Source organism: Vipera berus (assembly GCF_964194415.1).
Source record: "Vipera berus genome assembly, chromosome: 2".
NCBI lineage: Eukaryota > Metazoa > Chordata > Lepidosauria > Squamata > Viperidae > Vipera > Vipera berus.
The window spans coordinates 104929892-104951448 of NC_138203.1; the positions used below are offsets into that span (position 1 = coordinate 104929892).

Sequence of the window (21557 nt, forward strand, 5' to 3'; positions counted from 1 at the left end):
ACTACCTGTATATCAAACAAAGTTTTATTTACAATTTTGGTTTGTAAGAGGAGAACCAATCCAGAATCTTGGGAGCAGTATGCAATTTCTGGATTGCTTAGGCCTTAACTCTAGAGTAATAGAAAGAACCAGATGGGATTGAACAGGCTCTGTGCCTTACCCTCATTTATGGAAAATTTGCTATTATCTGATTTACTGTTTTGTGTTCATGTCAAGATATAGTAGAATTCTGCCTTCAGTGCTGCAAAAGTATGGATATGTTTTAATGCTGTCTCTTTGAAAATGAGGTCTATATGGTAAACCCGCCTATTGGACAAAAGGCTGTTTCAGATGTGATAGCTTAGGATGTTTCAGATAGAATTTATTTTGTTTACCTGGAGCAACAGGGTCAGCTTTATCTCTCCTAGCAGAAAATTTAAGCATTTTTTATTTAGATATCAAAACATATTTCAGTTCTACATTTAAGAATTCTAGATGATGTTTATCACATATGGAAATACATAGTACATCAAAAATAAGTTTCACTATTACTGTAAAATTCTCACTATAATTTTCTACTTATTCATTAAATTGCACCATTGATCATCACCTAATCTTCATAAAATCTGTACAGATGCAGCTTCCTTCACACACAAACAACTTTTTTGCCCATACAAGTAGTTTTTTGAAGACTCCTATTTCCTGTGGGTGTTTTAAAAAGTATTTATTCAATCATTAATTTTGCACTCTTTTGCAGCTCACAACATTTGTAAAATGCAATTGTTATATCAGAAGATAAACAATGAAAACGAATTAAGTTTGGAAGGAAGAGAAAGAAAACAGTAGTATAGAAATTATGCTTAACTAATAGTCTCAAACATTTTCACATTAGACATTGTTCCTTTTGCCACACAATACTCAGCTCTGTAGCCATTATTAGTGTATGCTAATGTTAGAGATAATTAAAAAGTGACTTTAAGTTTAAGTGTAGAAAATTGCACAAAGTGTCCATTTGCCATGAAAAGTTTGATGCATCTAAAGTTACTTTTGAAGACCATAAGGTCAACATTTTTCAGCATATCAGTTAATAAGTTGGCCTTACCTGCACCTTGTCAGCTAGAAATCTAGCAAATAATGTATGCAGAAAAGCTATGAATTCAGATCTAGACAGCTTGGGTGGGGCGGAAGAGAACTTTCAGAGTTTGTGGATTACAGTTCATTCACTAGCATGACCAGCCCTGTGCACATTTTAGTTATTGAGGCATGTTATAATTCAATACTATATGACTAGATACGCAGCTAATTGAACACAGAATAGCATTCACCACCTCATATATATTTTCTTTGTAAAGACAGCCCACTGATCTGGCTATACAATGACTTTTTATGAAACAATCATATGTTGATCTTATGAAATCCATGCTATTCACATACTAGGTTTTGTACAAGTATCATTAAAATGATTAATACACTTTCTATTTGTTCAAAATAAGCATAAATATTTGAAATAATATGGCCATAAGCCAACCACATTTAATGCTGCAGAGATTTATAAAATCAAACCAAAATGCAGAGATAAAATGATATTAGGTTTAAATTCAACAAATATTTATGCGGAACAATTGTTTTTATTGTACTAAATCTAAGAGCCGTGGTGGCGCAGTAGTTAGAATGCAGTATTGCAGGCTAATTCTGCTGATTGCTAACTACTAGCAGTTCAACAGTTTGAGTCTCACTGGATCAAGATTGATTCAGCCTTCCATCCTTCTGAGGTCCATAAAATGAGGACCCAGATTGCTGGGGTCAATATACTGACAAACTGCTTAGAGAGGGCTGTAAAGCACTGTGAAGCGGTACATAAGTCTAAGTGCTATTGCTACTGCTAAATGTACTTGTTAAAGCACCATCCACAAGAAAAGTTCTATTCCAATTTCTTTTTAAATGCTATGAATATCATTGTATATTTCTTGTTTCCCAACCATATTACAAAGGTACAAGCACAGAGTTGTGTAACAGCTGGATTAGCACAGTAGGAAAACAAATATCCTAAGATCAAAAAATCTATTTATGCTAGACAGTACAATTGTTGTCAATGAATTGTTAGTGGTCCATCACAGCAAAAGGATAGAAGAAAGAACTCAGATTCCAAGCTTTTAGCCTTAGGGACTAGAAATGTAGACTCTACCGAAGCTGATCTTTGTAGTTAGTCTATAAGTGCAATTAAAGCATAAGGCAAGTTGTTGATTTTTCTTGAGAACTATTCAGTTCAAGTTGAGTTCTTAGAGAAAGGATTATTGTGCTTTTCTTCTTAGGAGACTGCTGGAGAACACAAGGGCAATAACACCTTGGAAGTAGTAGTGGGGACAGGGTTTAAATTGAAAAAAGAACATCAAAGAAAGGGTTAACTGTATCCCTGCATTGTTATCTGACCCACAAAAGTGAGCCCCCTGTAACTGGTTTTAGGTAAAACTTAAAGTATTAGATGTTTTTTTGAGAGCACATCACCTCTCATTTGTACTGGTTCCGAATTCATTCTGATTATTTAATCATTTGAGATTAGCATAATGGGAATGGCGGAGAGAGTCCATTCTCACCTTGTCATAAACAGCAATGTGGAAAATGGGAAATCCACAAGAAAAGGACCTAGACCTTGTCAGCTGAGCATCCTTGATCATGTTTATTATGTATGTTAAGTTTTACAATAAAATCCCAGGCACCAAGAAGAGAAAGAGTGGGGGTAAGTCAGCCATAAGGCCAAGGAGGAGGGAATTGTAAAGGAGAAAGAAGAAATGCAGAGAGGCACACACACACATATCCCACAACAATGTAATTTTTATTCAACTCTTCTAAACAAACAATGATTTTCTAGGACCTCTACTTTATATTTTTCACCCCACCAAACACAAAGGCAATTACATCCTTGGGATTGTATAGGTCACATTTGCCCTCTTTGTTTAGAGGAGGAATTCAATATAAATGTTGTTCCCATTGTATCAATATAAAAAGTGCTGCTATAAGTTAAGACTATTATTCTGTGTCCTACATTCTTGGATGATGCAGAACAGGAAATGACTTCTTCAATGGAAATTCTCTTTAAGTATTTGAACAGTGTTCTTATTCCCCCCCTACCCAACCCTTCTTATTTTTCCAAGGCTGGCTGTATCCAATACCCTCCATTTCTCCTCTGCTTCTATGTCTCTGATTGTTGCCATGCTATAAACCTGTTCCAGTTTCTCTGAAACTTACTCAGATATGGCTCCAATTTTCCTAGTTCAGCTACAATGCTGATCAATCATTTAATTATCATTAGTCCCTTTGTTTAGATTCCTAAGCAATATTTATGGTTCTCTTCTTTAATTGCAATCTCTAATTCTTTCTAGTTCCCTCTAGTATCCAACCTTCAACATTCCATCTTCTCATGGTTCTTTCTCCCCTAACCAATAGCATTTCTCCACATAAAGATTTCTTATACTTAATTTCAAAATTGTCTGAAGGATCTTAATATGCAAAAAAAGTTAACAATTTCCAGAAGTGATTAAGAAAGGAAGTATAAGAACTGAGTTTCCTTTTGAAAATGCTGACTGTGGCTTGGGCAAGATTGTGGTCTCTTGGCGCCCACAGTTCTAAACCTGATGGTCTCCTTGTGAGGACCTGCTGTCTGGAGTGTCTTCTCCTTGTCTGGAGAGGAGTTCTAAAAAAACTGGTGCATTTGCTGGCTTCTTGTTCTGTTGTGGTCATTTGATCCTTTTTAGTGGAGTTGTCTTCAGTTTGCCACTGCATCTCTGGATGTCCTCTTCTGTTCTGGTTCCAGTCCCTAGCACCCATCCCCTTCTTCACAAGGTTTACATTTGAACTTTTCTATCTCAACATCAGCAAAGACTCTACTTCATAGATAGAGAGATACTGATAGACAATAGATAGATAGATAGATAGATAGATAGATAGATAGATAGATAGATAGATAGATAGATAGATAGATAGATACATACATACATACATACATACATACATACATAGAGTGATGGGATTCAAATATGTGAATCTCTGTGTGGATACTGCTTCCAGAAGTCCACTGCATCTCTGGATGTCCTCTTCTGTTCTGGTTCCAGTCCCTAGCACCCATCCCCTTCTTCACAAGGTTTACATTTGAACTTTTCTATCTCAACATCAGCAAAGACTCTACTTCATAGATAGAGAGATACTGATAGACAATAGATAGATAGATAGATAGATAGATAGATAGATAGATAGATAGATAGATAGATAGATAGATACATACATACATACATACATACATACATACATACATACATACATACATAGAGTGATGGGATTCAAATATGTGAATCTCTGTGTGGATACTGCTTCCAGAAGTCCATGCTGGCCCTGAGCAACAAAAAATTAGCTACCGGTTCTGTTGAAGTGGTGCAAACCAGCTGAATCCCACCACTGAATAGACAGATATAAAAACAAACATAAATTAATATAAAAGAAAAGAAAGAAGAAAAGAAAAAGAAAACATGAAGAAGTAGTTTTCCATTTTCTTTACATCAGTTGTAAATATAAACTTACCTCTTATTCTTTTGTTACATCACTTTTTTCTATAATCTATGTTTTCTAATCATCAAATCCATAAGTCATAAGTTTATTTTTTTTCCTGTTTCACATAAAAAGCCTTTAAGGAGCAAAGTCTCTACTTCTGATGTTACAGAATTTAAAAGATATATTTAACAAAGTTTCCATTTTTTTAAATCTCACTGTTGTCTTGATACTGAGCAGTTCAGCAAGTTTCATCTTTGTTTACTTTGGGGGTGCCTATATTATTTTTCTATTACTATCTATCTACTGTACTGCTACTTTCTATATTTAACTATTCAGGACATTTGCAAGCAGTGCATCTGTCAGTATTATAACCAGAGCTTTTATTGTAAAATATATAGTGTATTTATTATAAAATAGCAATAGCAATAGCATTTAGACTTACGGTATATACTGCTTCCTAGTGCTATGCAGTTCTCTCTAAGCGATTTACAGAGTCAGCACATTGCCCCCAACAATCTGAGTCCTCATTTTACTGACCTCGGAAGGATGGAAGACTGAATTCACCTTGAGCCTGGTGGAATTGAACCCCTGTTAAGGGTAGAGTTAGCCTGCAATACAGCATTCTAACTACTGCCCCACCATGGCTCTGAATCTCTACTGTATTTACTTTCTTTCAAAAGGAACCAAAGAAGCACATAGGTTTAATTTCTATATTCGCCAGGTGAAAGAAATAGGTTATGTATAATGGGAAAAGAGCTCCGCTGGAGATCTGAGAAAGCTGCTGACATTTAAGGTATATGGCACCAGGCTTGATGGATATATAGTCAGAGGTTAACCCACTAATAACTTTAATCCCACTGGTGGAGCAGTGGGCTAATGCCTCCTTAAGTAACACCAGCTGCCTGCAATTAGTGCAGGTTCGCGTCCCACCAGGCTCAAGGTTGACTCAGCCTTCCATCCTTCCGAGGTAGGTAAAATGAGGACCCAGATTGTTGGGGGCAATTAAGCTGACTTTGTAATAATGCCGCTTGGGGGGTGTATGAAAGCCCTAATAAGCAGGCATATACATAGAATGAAGGCTACTGCTAAGCTTGTAAGCCGCCCTGAGTCTTCGGAGAAGGGCGGGATATAAATGGAATTAAAATAAAATAAAATAAAATAAAATAAAAAAATTCTAGAGTCATTCAATCACCATAATGAAATAACAACAGTAATGATGAAAGGCTTTATATAAGTTGGACAATGGCTGGCTCATGCTATGAAGATGCAATAGTAGGAATATGTTCACAGGCTTATTTGACAAAGGAAGGGAGTCCTATCTGATACAACATTTTGCCCTACCTCAGATTCGGGGTCAGTGATACTTTTTCAGACACAAGACACTGATATACACTCTTACCTACTTTCGAAAATTCCATATGTTCTAGAAATGGTAAGATCCATAGCAATATTTATTTATTTATTTGATTTAGAGGCTATCAAGCTCCAAAGGATTCTGAGTGGCTTATCCTTTGAAAGCAAGGAAGCATAAAATAAACCATTATATTTACGATCTATATTAATTGGAAATTGAAGGGTTATTTTATATTGATATTAATAGACATCTAGACTTTTTTTTTCTTTTTTAGTTAGTCTTTTTCTCCCCCCCCGCCCCCCCCCCGCATTTGTTTATTGACTGACTGATCATGAGCAATCAACTTGTTTTTGACTCCCAGCTACCCCATAGACAGATTTTTCTCCGTGACAATCTATCCATCACTTGGCCTTTGGGGTCTTCCAATAGTGCCCTCATTGCAATTGTAACTGAGTCCATCCGTCTTGCTGCTAATGAGCCATCGGTTTGTGTTCTTAGCTGTCCATAGTACCCTGAGGACTCTTTTCCAACAGCAAAATTCAAAGGAACCATTATTCTTCCTATCCTGCTTGTTTAAAGCTCAACTTTCACTTCTACAAAGTGTCATAGGAAATACCATGGCTTGCCCAGTTCTCTTCTCTGCTGGCATAAATACCTCATGGAATTTGAATATCTTTCCCAGGGCCTTCATGGCTGCTCTGCCAAGTGCTTATGTGAGATGTATTTCTTGACTGCTTACTTCTTTACTGTTGATAGTTGATCCTAACAAGGCAGAAGATCTTCGCCACTTTGATATTTTCATTATCAGTTCTAAGACTGATTGTTCCACACATAGTCATTAGTTTTTTCTTCATTATATTTAATTTTAGTCCCATTATTTCACTCTGCTTTTTTAGTTTTAGTACTAGGGTTTGCAGATCCTTTGCATTTTCAGCTATTGGCAGTATCCTCAGCATAGCACAAGGTACTGATGTTTCCTCCTCTGATTTTAAAACATGCTCATCTCCTTCTAATCCAGCTTCCCTTAAAATATATTCAGCATATAGATCGAATTAAAATCAGAAAATATACAGCCCTGTGACACTCCTTTCCCAACCTGGCGTTCCGTCTATTTCACTGAGTTCGTAGGTTTTTCAGAAGAACAATCAGATGTTCTGGGATTGCCATTTTTCTGAGCATATTCTAGAACTTGACATGATTGACACAATCAAAGGTCTTTCTATAATCAACGAAACACATAATGACTTGTTTTTTTATATTCTTTGGTTTTCTCAATTATCCAGCATGCGTTAGCATTAATGTGTTCCTCGGCCTTTTCTAAAGCCAGCTTGAACATCTGGCATCTCTTTTTCTGTGTAGGGCTCTAATCTGTGTTCGATGATGTTAAGCATTATTTTACTAGCATGTGAAATTAAGGATATTTTATAATAGTTTGCACACTCTGTTAAGTCTCCTCTTTTTTTGTGTATTAGAGTGTTGATTGACCTCTTCCAATTGGTTGTCCACTATGTCATTCTCCATATTTGCTGGCATAGCTTGGAGAATTTGGTGGGAGCCACAGGCTTTAAAGGTGGTTCATGAATAAGTATGACATTTAATTTAAGTGAATGAAATATAAATTAAACTAGCTTGTTTGCATAAGCCCTGTCATGTAAAAATCATGATCTATCACAAACTTAGAGAACGTTTGGCATTCTGGACTTAAGATTGTAGGCTATACACTGACTTGTTCCATTAAGAAAATATATGGTGTCTGGGTCCTAAATAGGACTCTCTGAGCCGTCTGGCAAATCTTTCAGATAAGGGAGAGAGTTAAACATTTTCCATATCTCTTGGCTGCCATCTACTGGTCACCTGTATTTTGCAGCACTATTATAGTATAAAGTTAAGAAGAACTAAAGAGCCTCTTGTTGGGGGTGAAGAAGGAGAGTGCAAAAGTTGGCTTGAAACTTAACATTAAGAAAACCAAGATCATGGCATCCGGCCCTCTCAATTCCTGGCAAATAGATGGGGAAGAAATGGAGGTAGTGACAGATTTTATTTTCCTGGGCTCCAAGATCACTGCAGATGGGGACTGTAGCCAAGAAATTAAAAGACGCTTGCTCCTGGGGAGGAAAGCCATGGCAAATCTAGACAGCACACTAAAAAGCAAAAGTTTCAACAAAAGTGCATATAGTCAAGGCTATGGTCTTCCCAGTTGCAATGTATGGCAGTGAAAGTTGGACCATAAGAAAGGCTGAGCGTCAAAGAATTGAGGCCTTTGAACTATGGTGCTAGAGAAGACTCCTGCGAGTCCCTTGGACTGCAAGGCAATCAAACCGGTCAGTCCTAGAGGAGATCAACCCTGACTGCTCTTTAGAAGGCCAGATCTTGAAGCTAAAACTCAAATACTTTGGCCACCTATTGAGAAGGAAGGACTCACTGGAGAAGAGCCTAATGCTGGGAAAGATTGAGGGCAAGAGAAGAAGGGGACGACAGAGAATGAGGTGGCTGGATGGAGTCACTGAAGCAGTAGGCGTGAGCTTAAATGGACTCCAGAAGATGGTAGAGGACAGGAAGGCCTGGAGGAATGTTGTCCATGGGGTCGCAAAGGGTCGGACACGACTTCGCAGCTAACAACAACAATTATAGTATGCTTATTGTCTCTATCTCAATCTTCCACAAGCAGAAAGGAGGCCTATCTTGGCAGCCTGGTGACCATTTGGTGGTCAATAGATTCTTTGGGATTTAAAGAATCTATTCAAAGCTCAAGCCAATGTGAAATGTCAAAAAGGAATGTATTGAATAAATATTAAGAAAGTTAACAGTTATTAAAATCATGGTCCCTTCTACATGACAGGAACCCCAAGAATGGCAGCAGATGACCACATAAAGCTGGCAGTTATGCAACATACTCCCAGGACTGTCTGGGTACATTTTATCACTTTTTGCCATTTTGCTTAAGAGACAGGGAGTATAAACAATAACCGGGGATGGCTTAGTAGCACCGCCTTATCAGGGACTTGATCATCACTTTAGGCTATGGAATCTCTGCCAAGAAATTCCATGCACACACACACACACACACACACACACACACACGAATTTTGATTACAGTCTAAATCAAATAAACTAACTTTATATTCCCTCATTTTACATCTGTCTTTAGTCCATTCAAATATTCTCATAGGCTTTGATTTCTTTTTTTTTATTAAAAAGTTTTACAAAAACAAAATTTTACAATATATCCCCAAATCCCTCCCACCCCAAACCCACCCACTTCCCCCCCCCACTTCCCAGAGCTAAATACAGGATTATAGTTACAATAATCATATTCTAAATAAAAATTATGCATAATATACAATTAACCAAATTCATAATGTGCTTTAACTCCCCTTTAACATAACTACAAACAACGTACCAGTAACAATATCCCACTAAAATCTACTCATAAGCTAAATGGAACTTTTTAGTCCCATATTTGTTCTGAATATAATTTATCCATCTCCTCCAAACTGAAATATATCTTTGATTTCTTTTCAATTCTTTATTCCAGGGATGTCAAACTCGCAATGTCACATGATGTGTCGTGAGGTATCACAACTTTTTTTCCATTGCCGGCAATGGGGTGGGTACAGTTTTACTATGACGCATCCGGCCTGCAGGCCAGCAGTTTGACACCCGTGCTTAATTCCATTGCACAGATTTCTTCAAGGGTTTAACAAGCCTCTTTTGCAGATCCAATAAAACATTTTCCAGGTCACTCTTTTGATTTGTCATTTGACTTTCTCGTTTAATTTTTAAAACTTCAACCAGTTTCTTTTGTATATCCAGTCAAGCATCCTTTTCCAAATCATTCTCTTGACCTCTTATTTTGCTTTCACTTTTGATACTTTCTTTGTCTTGTCAGACAACATTTGCTTCATACTTGTCATTCCCTCATAGACATCTTTTGGACATAATCAATAGAGGGCATCACACCTCATTAATGATGCTAAAGATACTAAAACTACTAATTTCTGGCTGCATTTCTCAAGCATCTCCTTTAATAAGTTCCAGTTAAGCAACAGCAAAAGCTGGTTTGTATTTTTTCCGCTTCTACTTAGAATCTTTAGTCCTTCTTATATCCAGTTTCTACAATCATAAAGATGCTTATCTTTGTTATGAACTAAGGTGGACAAAATAAGTCTGGTTCCCACAAGAAGCTATTTATTTTTTATGGTTAATTCTCAGATCTTTTTTTTAACTTGAACTCTTAATTCACTTGTAAATTTCAAACAGCTTTTTGCTGTTTGTTTCAAATTCTTTAAGTTCTTAAACTGGGGATTAATTTTTCTTTTGTTCGGAATTGAAGATAAACCTCTAGTTGTTTTTGCCCTACATATTGAATGCTATAAGATATTTTTAGAATAAACCATGCTGTTTTTTCCTGATGATTTTTATTTTTTCTGCCAGGAATTCATCACAGCTCACAGTTGTCCAGGTGAAAAGGAGCATTGGTGAATATGGTTTTAAACAGCATCCTTGTTGCTTTTGTTGTTTACCTGGGTGAGTTTATGGCAAGATATATTTGTGGCACAATGGAGCTGTCATTTGATCTCTTATTTTCCTGTCTTCAGCGTAACAATTTTCATTTATTTTCATACCTTTTGCTGTCGGGGGGGAAAAAGCCCCATTGGGTTGATTCTTAGCAGTTCATCACCATATACACTCACAATGGCCAGTGTGAATTATCTATATAGAAGTTGTAAAGCTAAGGTGGGAGACCTGTGACCATAAGATAAGTGACCATACATCCTTTAATATAAAGAACTGTCATTTATGTTTACTTAATTTAATGATTTATTGGTTTTTCCACTTGAATTTTCCTTTATAAAGTTATAAACACTATTTTATCCTTACAAATCTCTTTCAGGTTTGCTTCTCTTCCAGGTTTATCCTTTTTTCCCCCCAAGAGAGTATCGTAAGACCAACATACAACCCTCAGTATAAGCATAACAAAAGCGATTACTTCAGAGGCAGAATGAGAAAGAAAGAGGAGGCTAGTGAGAAAAATGTGAATCTACTCATTACTGGTTTTGGCCAATACAGGTTTACCTTTCTCCTGGAAATGCTCTAAATCTTTGTCTATAAGGAGCCTGAATATCAACTGGTATTTCCCCTGATATTCTGGAACAGAAATAAACTCATATTCAAAAGTATCCCAGTGCAGAAACATAAAACAGTCACAAAAACCTGAAGAGTTTTTGATCAAATGCTACAATAAATCCAATGGTCTAGCCATCAGTTAAAAACTTACTTGTTGGTGTCCCTTTAAGTTAAGCTTCCAATTTTCTTGGAATTGCATGGGAGACCCTGTGGATTTTTTTTACTCCACTAATCACTGCCTACTATAGAGGGCAGTGCTCATCTTCATTTCAAGGTCATTGAGCTACCATTGTCTGAAGACATTTCCACAGTCATGTGGTTAGCATCACATCACAGAGCACTGTTACCTTCCCAACAAAATGGTACCTATTTATCCACTCGCATTTTCATGCTTTCGAACTCCTAGGTTGGCAGAAGGTGAGGTAAGGATGGGAGCTTGCTTCATCACAGGATGCTCAGGTCTCAAACCTCGACTGTCAGCTTTCCACTGACTGATAGTGTGTGGGCTCATGCCCACTCTGAACAATCTCTATGACTTCGGATCCAAAATGCAGCACATCCCTAATTTTTAATTTTTTTCTATGGCCTTCCTGTGAAAAAGTCCATTAAGAAGTAGGGCTACTCTTTTTTAGCGTACTGATATCTATGCTCACAAAGTAGAACAGAATTTTGACATTAGCAGCAGGTTGGCTACATCACCACTAAATCCAATTAATCTCCTTTGATTTAAAAACTAGACATAACCATCTTCTATGGTAGTTTATAAAAATAATCATGTGCACATTTCTCTTCCTCTGGAGACTGATCAATTTATTCTTCATTTCTCCTTGACCTTGCTTTAAAACAAATGCCTTGTACAGTGACAAAAACGTTTGCAAATTACAGACTTCTTGAAAACTCCAGAGTAAATCAGCAGAAACTTAAAATGCAAATAGATACGTTAAAATGTAATGAGTAACATAAAATAAAAGGCCAATATAGTACAGTGACTCAGATTATAAACTTCGGGCTCAGAAACATGATGAAATCTCATTTGTTTCTCATTGTTCATTTTCCTTTATTCTTCCATTATTTTGACCCTCTAGCTCTTCTAGGGGCAATGTTTTCCGTGAGGGCTGAAAAGCTAAATGTTATTGCTGGCAAGTCTGTCGTCCTTCAGTGTCTAAATAATAAAACTGACATAAAAAGTGCATCCAGGATGACCTGGAAATATAATGGAAAACGTCTGCTACAGAAATTTAAAGGCCAAGTATATAGAGGTAAAACTGGTTGAACCCTTCCACATATAACCAATAAAGAGAGATATGAGTCTTTGTGTTTAAGCTTTAATTTCATCCAGTTCTCTTTTCTTCAAAGATGGAAGGTCCGAAACATACATATTGAAGGATGAGACTTTTTCTCTAGAACTGCCAAAAGCAGAACCAGGAAAATATGCCTGTGATGTAGATGGAAAGGAAGTGGCTACTTATGATATTGAAGTGTGGCAAGGTGAATGATATAACAGAGATCATGAAATCTGCCTCTCTTGTTTATCTCTTGTTCTCTCTGCTATTGAATGAGTAATTAAATAAATAAATTATCCTTGGGAGGAGGTGTGGGAAGGAAAATTTACCAGTAGGCCTTCTTTCTTTCACAGTTATTGGATCTAAAAGTGGATACCTCCTGCAAGGTGACACTTTAAAGCTGCATCTGTCTCCTTTCAAAGACACCAGGATTGAATGGGTTGAACCCCACAAGACCAAAGTAACAGGCAAAGAGCCACGATGGGAACTGCAAAAGGATGGCTTACAGATATCAAACCTTACAGTTCAGGAGGACCATGGGATATGGGAATGTCACATCGTGCATTATAAGCTTCAGCTCTCCTACAATGTCAAGGTATTAGGTAAGAGAAGTCACTAAATGTGGTTCAAAGAGTCTGCAACTTGGGTTCCCTCAAAGAAGTCTTTTCTCATAAAAAGTTCAGCATTGACCATAAGTTGCTCTGCTAACTGCTTCCAGTATCACTGCATTTTGCCAAAATAAGGTTACTTCACCACTGACTCTTTTTCTGGAGTTTACATCCTATGTTAACTCACATTTATGTTACAGATAGGATAGAATGATATTGTTGTTTATTCACTACAGCCCATTGTCTATAGTGATTTTATCAGATATATTTTTTGTTAAAATGTTGCAGTAAAAACTTCAGAACCTCTTTTTCCAGTGTGCCCAAGCAAAATTATTGTTAAGCTTCTCAGTGGCCCTTGCAGTATCCCCAAAACAGTGAGGGAGCTTGAACTGGGAATGTGTTCATTTTTTAAACAATTTCCCTGTATTTTATTTTGATATCTTTCCCATCCCTCCAGGATGGGAAAGTAGTTACCCAGGATCTAGTCAGTTTCACCATTCTAGTCTAGAGGATCTTGCTAGTTCACAATCATGGCATGGCCTGCTTTTCCTTTCTTTGGAGCTATTTCTGCCCTTGTGGCTTCCCATCTTCCCATTATTAACTTGGGAGATTCCCAAATGGAGTGTGAGAAGGGGGCAGATCAATTAGACCTGAAGAGACCAGAAGTCAGATCCTCCCCGTTCCTTCTCCAATATCCAGACTCATGGAAGTTTCCCTACAGGCTGCCGACTTGCTAAAATGGGCTGGTTGCAACCCAGGATGAGAAAAACCTATTACTTTGCCTATAATAATGAGTGTCACATTCACAAAGCAAGAAGATCCCTTTCAGCATTAACCTGAATCAGCCACAGAGTAGGGATTAGCTCAGAGGGAAGCAAATGTTCTGCCATCTCAAGGTTAGCACTTTAACTCACTACTGTAGCGGGAAAAGGGCCATAATCTTTTTCTACAGTGAAAAAGCAGCAATGTACACAATTCTGATTACATGTTACTTTCTATTTTGGTCGGACATAAAATCAGGTTTTTCCAATCGATTGGATGAATTCAGGTTTGCCACTATCAACAGCAGCATCCTCCTTTCCTGTCCTTTGAACATTGACCTGCAAGGAAAAAGAGATTGGGAGATTCCAAAAGTCCGGTCTTGGAAATGGCTTAAGAATAATATTCTCATGAAGGAGCATAACACAAGCAACATCAATAGCTCTTTCTTCATCCAACAAATATCCAATGTCCATTCTGAAGATGCTGGAAAGTACCAATGCCATCTTGGATTTACACATAGGAATTTGACTAAAACCATCAACCTGATAGTTATGAAAGGTAAGAATAAATCTCGATCTGTTTGACAGTAACATGCAATTTCAGCTTACTATATTAACCATATTGCTTTTGAACATCAACACAGCCATTTTTTAACATTTTCAAAACTCAACCTCCTGTTAAGAACAAAATTCAAAGCATCCTTCTAAATAGAATAGAATAGAATAATGACTTTATTCTGACTTTACATGTACATGAATCGGCATACATTAAAATGAAATTTCATTGCATTCAGCTCTCAATGAGTCACCACCTCTGATATACACTATATAAATATGACATAAATAAATAAATACAGAATTATGCATATACCCACATATATTATATGACACAGAGAAACAACAGTCTAGTTCGGGTTATGTATACATGTGCATGGCGAGAAAAACAAATCTTGTGAGTTTACCAGATGGATGGCATAAATTAAGCCATCTCCATTTAAGCTGCTTTCCTTTTGCCATATAATTCACAGATGCACTTCTATAAAGCACTGTTTTTCACTCCCAAAGCTTTGGAATAATTTTGAAAAGTATCCCAGAATCCATTGTGCTACACTCCTTTCTCTTCTTCAGGTGAAAAGTAGATGAGGAGCACTGTCCTTACTATTTTAATGTGGGACAAGTAAAAGGAACCATTGGTGGATCCGCCTGGCTTTGTTTTCCTCCCATTGAGGGTTGCCTGCTGGGGCTGAAAAAACACAATCGTTCCCATTAGTGGGAGTGGAGCAAAGTAGGTCACATTAGTCATGGGGTTCAGAAGAGTTGCTTCAGTCAAGTTGCCTGAGTAAGAGGATGCAGGCATGGATCTGTTCTGAGTTCTATTAAGTCAGATTATTTGAGAAGCACTGTGACCCAAAATACCCAATCTGACAGGTTGTAGTATAGGTATACAACTCACAGCTGGTTGAAATCAATCTTTTGTGCAGATAGATCTAGCATTCACTCCAGAAAGCACTGGTTCTGTTTTTAAACACAGATGTAGGAAGTGCTAAATTGGTGCATATAAGGAGCTATAAATGGAACATTTTCCTTTCTTATTCATTTGCACTTTCAGGCTAAAGAATTATAGAACATAATTGATCTGCAGCTTATGCTAGGTATCTCAAGGCCTCTCTCCTGAGGCTGTGTAACTCTGCATTACAATGGTTATATCACTACTGACCATAGGGATCACTTAGGTGAGATGGGCAGCGTATAAATTCAATAGATGAATGAATGAATGAACGAATGGTTTCGTTCTTTTTGAAACTTATCAGACACAGGTTATCAGAGCACATAGGCTTTATGTGCTCAACCCTTTACCCAGTTTGAACTTGTACATACAAGGCCTGCATTAGACAAGTGTCTCACTTATGCTGACTCCTGCCATTGTGGCCATGGAGGACAGTTCCCATGACCAGAGGACCGAAGGCATGCATGTCTAAAGTGGCCAACAGGAGTTGAGCAGTTTTCAATTCAAGGAACTGGTGATGGTGTGGGGGAGGATGGAGACACAGGGATGTAAGGATGGTCCCTATACAGAAAAACTCCACTGAAGAACTTCAAGACAAGTCAGCTCACTACAGCTGTCCCAAACAGCTTAGGGTTTTAGAGATAAACAGCAGGAAAATACAATGCTTTTGATAAAATGATATCCCATTCCCCCATCCTAAAGCAGACCTTTAAACTTTAATGAAGGAAATGTGGTATACTCATAGTTTAATGATCATATTATTATTGATGGGAAAACATTTTCTTTTTTCATTTGCATAACTTCATAAAATAAAGTTTTATTTTATGTGGTACATTTACTGTGGGAGCTTTCAGGGAGCTTATTTTGACATGTGATGCTTTAATATACAAGAGATTGCCCTATGGCTATGCTGAACTGGCTGATGCTTTTCCTAGTAAGGCGGAAGGTGGTTATCCACTTTATTGTCATGCAACATAGTGAGCTATTATACCATTTAGTAAATTCGAACCAACTTTGAAAAGTAAGGTATGAAGTATGAAGCACGAAGGTTAAAAAATCTATTTTCCATCCTGTCTTATAGATATAGGTAATCCTCGATTTATTGCCATAACTGAATCTGAAATTACGGTCATAAGTCATTGCAGTCGAAAGTTGAGGCATCATGTGACTGGACCCAATTTTTTGACCTTTTTGCAATGGTTGTTAAGTGAACACCATCATGGCTAAGTAAATGCTGCAGCTGTGAAGCAAATCAATTTTCCCCAATGGGCAGTTTTGCAGGAACCAAGCACAAATCTTGGTCGCATGATGCTTCATACAGGTATAAATGTGTGCTGGTTGCCAAGCACCCAAATGCAATTGTGTGATTGTGCAAGGCCATTGTAACTTTGAAAATGGTCATAAGTAGCTTTGGGTGTGGGGGGGTGTCTGGCCAGTTGTAATTCAAGAATTACCTGTATCTGCAATGATTTGTGGGATTGTAATTAACCCAACTCTGCTATCCCTAGCATGAAGGCTAAGGACACATTTTGATGGGACCTTGGTTGTTGTGCTTGCAGTCTGATCTGCAGCTGAAGAAACTTCTAGCTGCGAAATAAAGATAATTCTTCAGCTTTATTGCTAAGATTAAATAAAAGGGCTCTGACTTTGGATGGGGGTAATGAGACTAGAAGAAGAGTTGATTTGATGGTTCAATCAATATAGTTTGCACAAGATTACGGCTAAAACACCTGAAGTATTTGCTAATTACTCTGAGCTACTTATTTTCTGGAAACCGGCTTCTGAAAGTTGAATATGTAATTGAACAGCTACATACTTTGGTGCCAATCAATATATGGGAAAAACCTGAATCATTTTTGCATACTGCTGATTTTATATCCTCTGATATCATCAATTCTGTCCTGTTTCCATTGAGAGGGACTCCTTCCAGCACCATGAACAGCCTGGTACTTTAGATCATAGGATAAAATATTCTTCATGGTAAGGAATGTTCTCTCCTAGATCTTGTAAAAAGTGTTTCCCTAATATATTTTTCCTGCTTTCCCTCCAGTCTCTGCCGTGCCTCCCGTGCTCAGATCCAAAGAAGACAACGTGACCCTGTGTGGTCATATCAGTCCTTCTGCTCCTCCACTGACTGAATTGTGCTGGGTTTATGTAAATGGGTCGAGTGAACCCAAATGTGGCTCTCCCATTTCAGATAATAAATTCTGTCACGTAGCCACAACTGAAGGGCTCTGGAGGTGCGATCTCAAAGTGAACAACAATGTGAAAATCAGTATTGACTATATTCTGGGTAAGTTCCAAGGTAAGTAACACTACCATCTTGTTCCTGGCTCCGTATCTGTGCACATTCTGTTCTCAATGTCAAATCTTTTTTTTTCCGCCACAGGAAAGACCTCAAATGAGACTACTTTAGAGAATAGATTGATCAAAATAGCTTCGGGGATTGGCACAATGCTCCTGCTGTTAATTCTTGTTGGTGTCTGTGTACCTACTTGTAAACGTATTAAGCAGAAACAGGTGAGTTTCTACCTATCCATAAATCAAAAGGAAGGTTGCATTCTACAACAAAAAATACAAAACAAAACAAAAACCTTGGAAGCAGATCTGAAAGAACATGAAAAAAGGATAATCTTTCTTTTGTCTTTTGGCAGCAACGAGCCAAGAGGATGGCACAAATTAAGCAACATTTGCTTGCCAAGAAGACATGCCAGTGTCAGAGGTAAGGGTCCAGCTGCCCAGCCAAGAGGAAGACATTGTGGATATTCTTGTGAAAGCCCTTGGTTAAGCTGTCCCAGGATGAATCAGTCCATCTGGACCTGCAGTCCAGCAGATCCAAGACCCCACGGCTATTATTCTTTACTAGAAAGAAATATTGCATCTAACACTTTCCTTTTCACCTGCAGTAAAAAACCAGAATCAAAAGGCCTCAAAATAATAAATCTATTGTGCCTTTAGCTTTCAGCTCTGCCAATTAAAATTTGTCATCTGCTTGCTATTCAACTAAAATTACACTTGAATTGGCTACCAGTTTAAATCAAGTAAAGCTTGCAGACCTACAGAAATTCAGAAATAAATCATGATTAAATTAGACAGCCATGCAATTTCATCAAAGGTCTCATGAGCAATCATTCTTCAACAATTCACTTTTATGCTTTTTTAAAACAGCAAGTATCCCACTTTGCAGCTTATATCTACAGGAAATTTCAAACATTCCCATGTTTTCCACTGAGCCTAAATTTTGGATAACTCTTTTTCAACTCTACAGAGAACTACCTAATGATTACTATCATGCCTAAAGGAGAAAACACATGTGTTGAAAAATCACTGGCCCGACCATTTGCCAATCATTTACAATGCACAGTTGTAATTCAAATATTGCCGGGTTGCCTTAACTTTCTGTCTGATATTCATAGTTCTGTAATCATTTAGGCAAGTCTATAGTTTGAAAGTGTGCAGCTTGCAGAAAATATTGACCCAAAAGTGTTCACCCTAATTGCTTCTAAGTTGTCTTAATAGCTGACTGCTGTTTGAACAGATCTGCAGTTCTGCTGTCCACTGCAGCTGTAAATGAACAAAGATGTGTTGTTTGTTTTAAAAATTCCTTATCTACAAAATAAAATACTTCTATCTTTCCCCCCAACTCCACTGGTTAATTCATGTATATATTTACAGATATTTGCTTGTGCTTATGGTGCAGTCTGCAATCTTTTCTGAGAGAATATTCTGTCAAGAATGGTGATCAGAGAAAAGCAATGTTTTTTAAATGATATAATTATGATGCTAATAAATTAACGAATTTCAAAGGACAAATTCCTTTTTACTGTTTGGAAAATGCTAGTGGTGGGTGGAGAGGAAGAGGCTTCTGCAGTCTGAAAGATGCTATTATGTAGAGAATTCCACTGATGAGTTACAAAAAACGACTGGAAAACTACCTCCAATCTACTTTGGCTCTTTCTATTGCTTTGTTTTATTCCTTAAAGCAGGGATCTCCAAACCTGACAACTTTAAGACTTATGGACTTCAATTTCCAGAATTCCCCAGCCAGCATGGCTAGCTAAGGAATTCTGGGAGTTGAAGTCCACAAGTCTTAAAGTTGCCAAGTTTGGAGACCCCTGCCTTAAAAGAAAAAAAAAACTTTTCTATCTCTTGATATGCATCAGCACCACAGCTCTAAGACGAACGTATTAAATGTAAACATAGGGAAAAATTACTGTTGCTTGACTGTTTATTTTAATGATCTCCTATGCTTATAATTATGCACAAAAACAAGAAGTAAAAGTGCCTGTACTGATTCCACTGATACTTGTGAATTATATTTGAAATCTCAAGATCTGAAGAGAGCCATGTATATATTTTAATGTTAATAAACATTCCTCAAAAACCTTAGTGTTCCCATTTTTCTTTAGCATTTGGCTGCACAAGATGCCATTTCTGAGGTCCTCTGTGATTTCAGAGCAGCTAAATCAGGTAGCTGGACAATGATTGCAGTGCTTTAGCCTTGTGTTTGACATGTCTGCTTTAGTAAGATTCTCTCCATCTATCACCCTTTTCTTGGAAAACTCCTACTATGCAGCTAACACACTCCCAGTCTATCCCTATATAGCAATGTTTCTCAACCTTGGCTACTTTAAGATATGTGGACTTTCAACACCCAGAATTCCCCAGCCAGCATATCTTAAAGTTGCCAAGGCTGGGAAACACTGCTAAATAGGGATCAGAATAAGCACCATACTACTCAGTTCAGTTAGTACAAAAATATAGTTGTGTTCAGGGCTTTTTTTCTCATAAAACGCTCAGAACGGAGTTCCGGCACCTTTTTTGGCTGGAACCTTGTAGGGTAGGCAAGGCGGGTTGTATGACATGTGTGAGTTCCGGCACCTTTTTCTTTTACAAAAAAAAGCACTGGTTGTGTTTATTAAATATTATGAAATATCAAAACCAGGGAGGGAGGGAGGGAGAGAGCAACAGGCAAGAGATAAAAAAGGTAGAGGACTTAATATCAACAGTCTACATAATTGATATATTTCAAAACACACAAAACTTTCCAAAGCCACTAGAAAAAAAACATGTAGATAATTAGCACAAACCATTCCAAAGACAGATGCTTTGGGTTATGCCAGTTTTAAGCCTCTTTTGTACACAACACTGGAACAGAGATGGAAAGTAGGGTATTAGATAATCCTTCCCTTATTCCACATCAGAAAGGAAATAATTTGATGGTTGAGGATGATGGATCCGTGTTTTCAATCCCCAAATCCTTATAAATGTTTATACCCTGACCACCAAAGTGTCCTCTTCACAGCCACCATTAAAATAGTGAACAGACCATATTCTCCTTCCTGTTAATCCATCAGCACAAACATCTGCCTCCATCCTGACCCCAGTTCAAGGTCTGTTTAGTTTGGCAGGTGCCTTTGCAAACAGAGTCAGCCTAGATGTCATAAATGGACTCTGCAACTATGACACCATTCCTCCCCTGCATATTAAAACAATGAAGCAATGATAACATGAAACCACAGCAGCTTCACTCTGTAAGGAGGAGGTGAGAGACCAGGAGCCTGGAAATGTGAGAGGCAAGAAAGCCTGAAAATATTGAAAAAGGGCAATTCCTCTATAGGTTTAAGGTATTTTTTTTAAAAAGAAAAACACTCACCTGATGAAGGAATAAAAATAATAAAAGAAAAATAAAAGAAAAATCTGGCTCACCTCCCTCCCTCTCCCCCCTCTGTGTGTGTGTGTGTGTGTGAGGGAGGGAGGGAGGGAGATAGAGATATTATTACCTCAGTGCAGCCCCAACAGCCTTAATAGAGTCAAGGCAGAAACGTAAGCTGTCTTGGGACTTCCAAGCAGATGCAGTCCCAACTGGATCCCAAACCTAGTTGTGTTCTGATATAGCCACAAAGCCACATACCTGAAGCAACTGCCTAGACTGGCAGAATTTCATTTCATTTTCTCATATTTTCCTGCTTTCTAGACTGATGCTGTAACTATTAGGCCAAATTGGCTCAGTTTCAAAGTTTTATTCATGAAACATATCGAGCTGCTTCAATCTTTAAAAGACCTTAAATAACGCAGAAAAGACAATAGCAACTAACCAGTGCAATATCAAGATACCTTGACTACTGTACCATAATCTGTAATTATCATATTAGATTAGATCATGATAGACATTTAGTTTTGATAAATCCCACCACCACCACCACTTAAGTCTCCAGGATTTCCAGAACATCCAGATCTCCACAACCTTCTGGAAGGTCACACCAAGGGAGGAGGGTCATCCAGACCTGGAGGGAGGGAAGCTACAGTATTCTAGAAGAGGGGAGCTCCCACAGAGAATGCCAGCTACCAGCCCGCCCTCCCCTGAGGCTGCTGCTGCTGCAGCCCTTCTGATCA

At 37.8% G+C, this 21557-nt stretch overlaps 1 protein-coding gene across 1 annotated transcript; it reads left to right on the top strand.

Moving 5' to 3' along the window:
- Positions 1–9929: 9929 nt before the first annotated feature.
- On the top strand, positions 9930–18795 carry CD4 (CD4 molecule). Its single transcript, XM_081319411.1, has 8 exons — positions 9930–10402; positions 12088–12261; positions 12359–12490; positions 12639–12887; positions 13914–14213; positions 17212–17454; positions 17551–17681; positions 17816–18795. The coding sequence occupies exons 1-8, from the start codon at positions 10360–10362 to the stop codon at positions 17885–17887; spliced, it is 1344 nt and encodes a 447-aa protein (XP_081175537.1). The 5' UTR covers positions 9930–10359; the 3' UTR covers positions 17888–18795.
- Positions 18796–21557: the final 2762 nt, after the last annotated feature.

What these genes read in the sequence shown, in the direction of transcription:
- CD4 (XM_081319411.1), top strand. Translation starts at nt 10,360, where the DNA reads ATGGTTTTAAACAGCATCCTTGTTGCTTTTGTTGTTTACCTGG. An exon ending in CTACAATGTCAAGGTATTAG is followed by an intron (nt 12,888 to 13,913) that starts GTAAGAGAAGTC and finishes ACATAAAATCAG; the next exon opens with GTTTTTCCAATCGATTGGAT. An exon ending in AACGTATTAAGCAGAAACAG is followed by an intron (nt 17,682 to 17,815) that starts GTGAGTTTCTAC and finishes GTCTTTTGGCAG; the next exon opens with CAACGAGCCAAGAGGATGGC.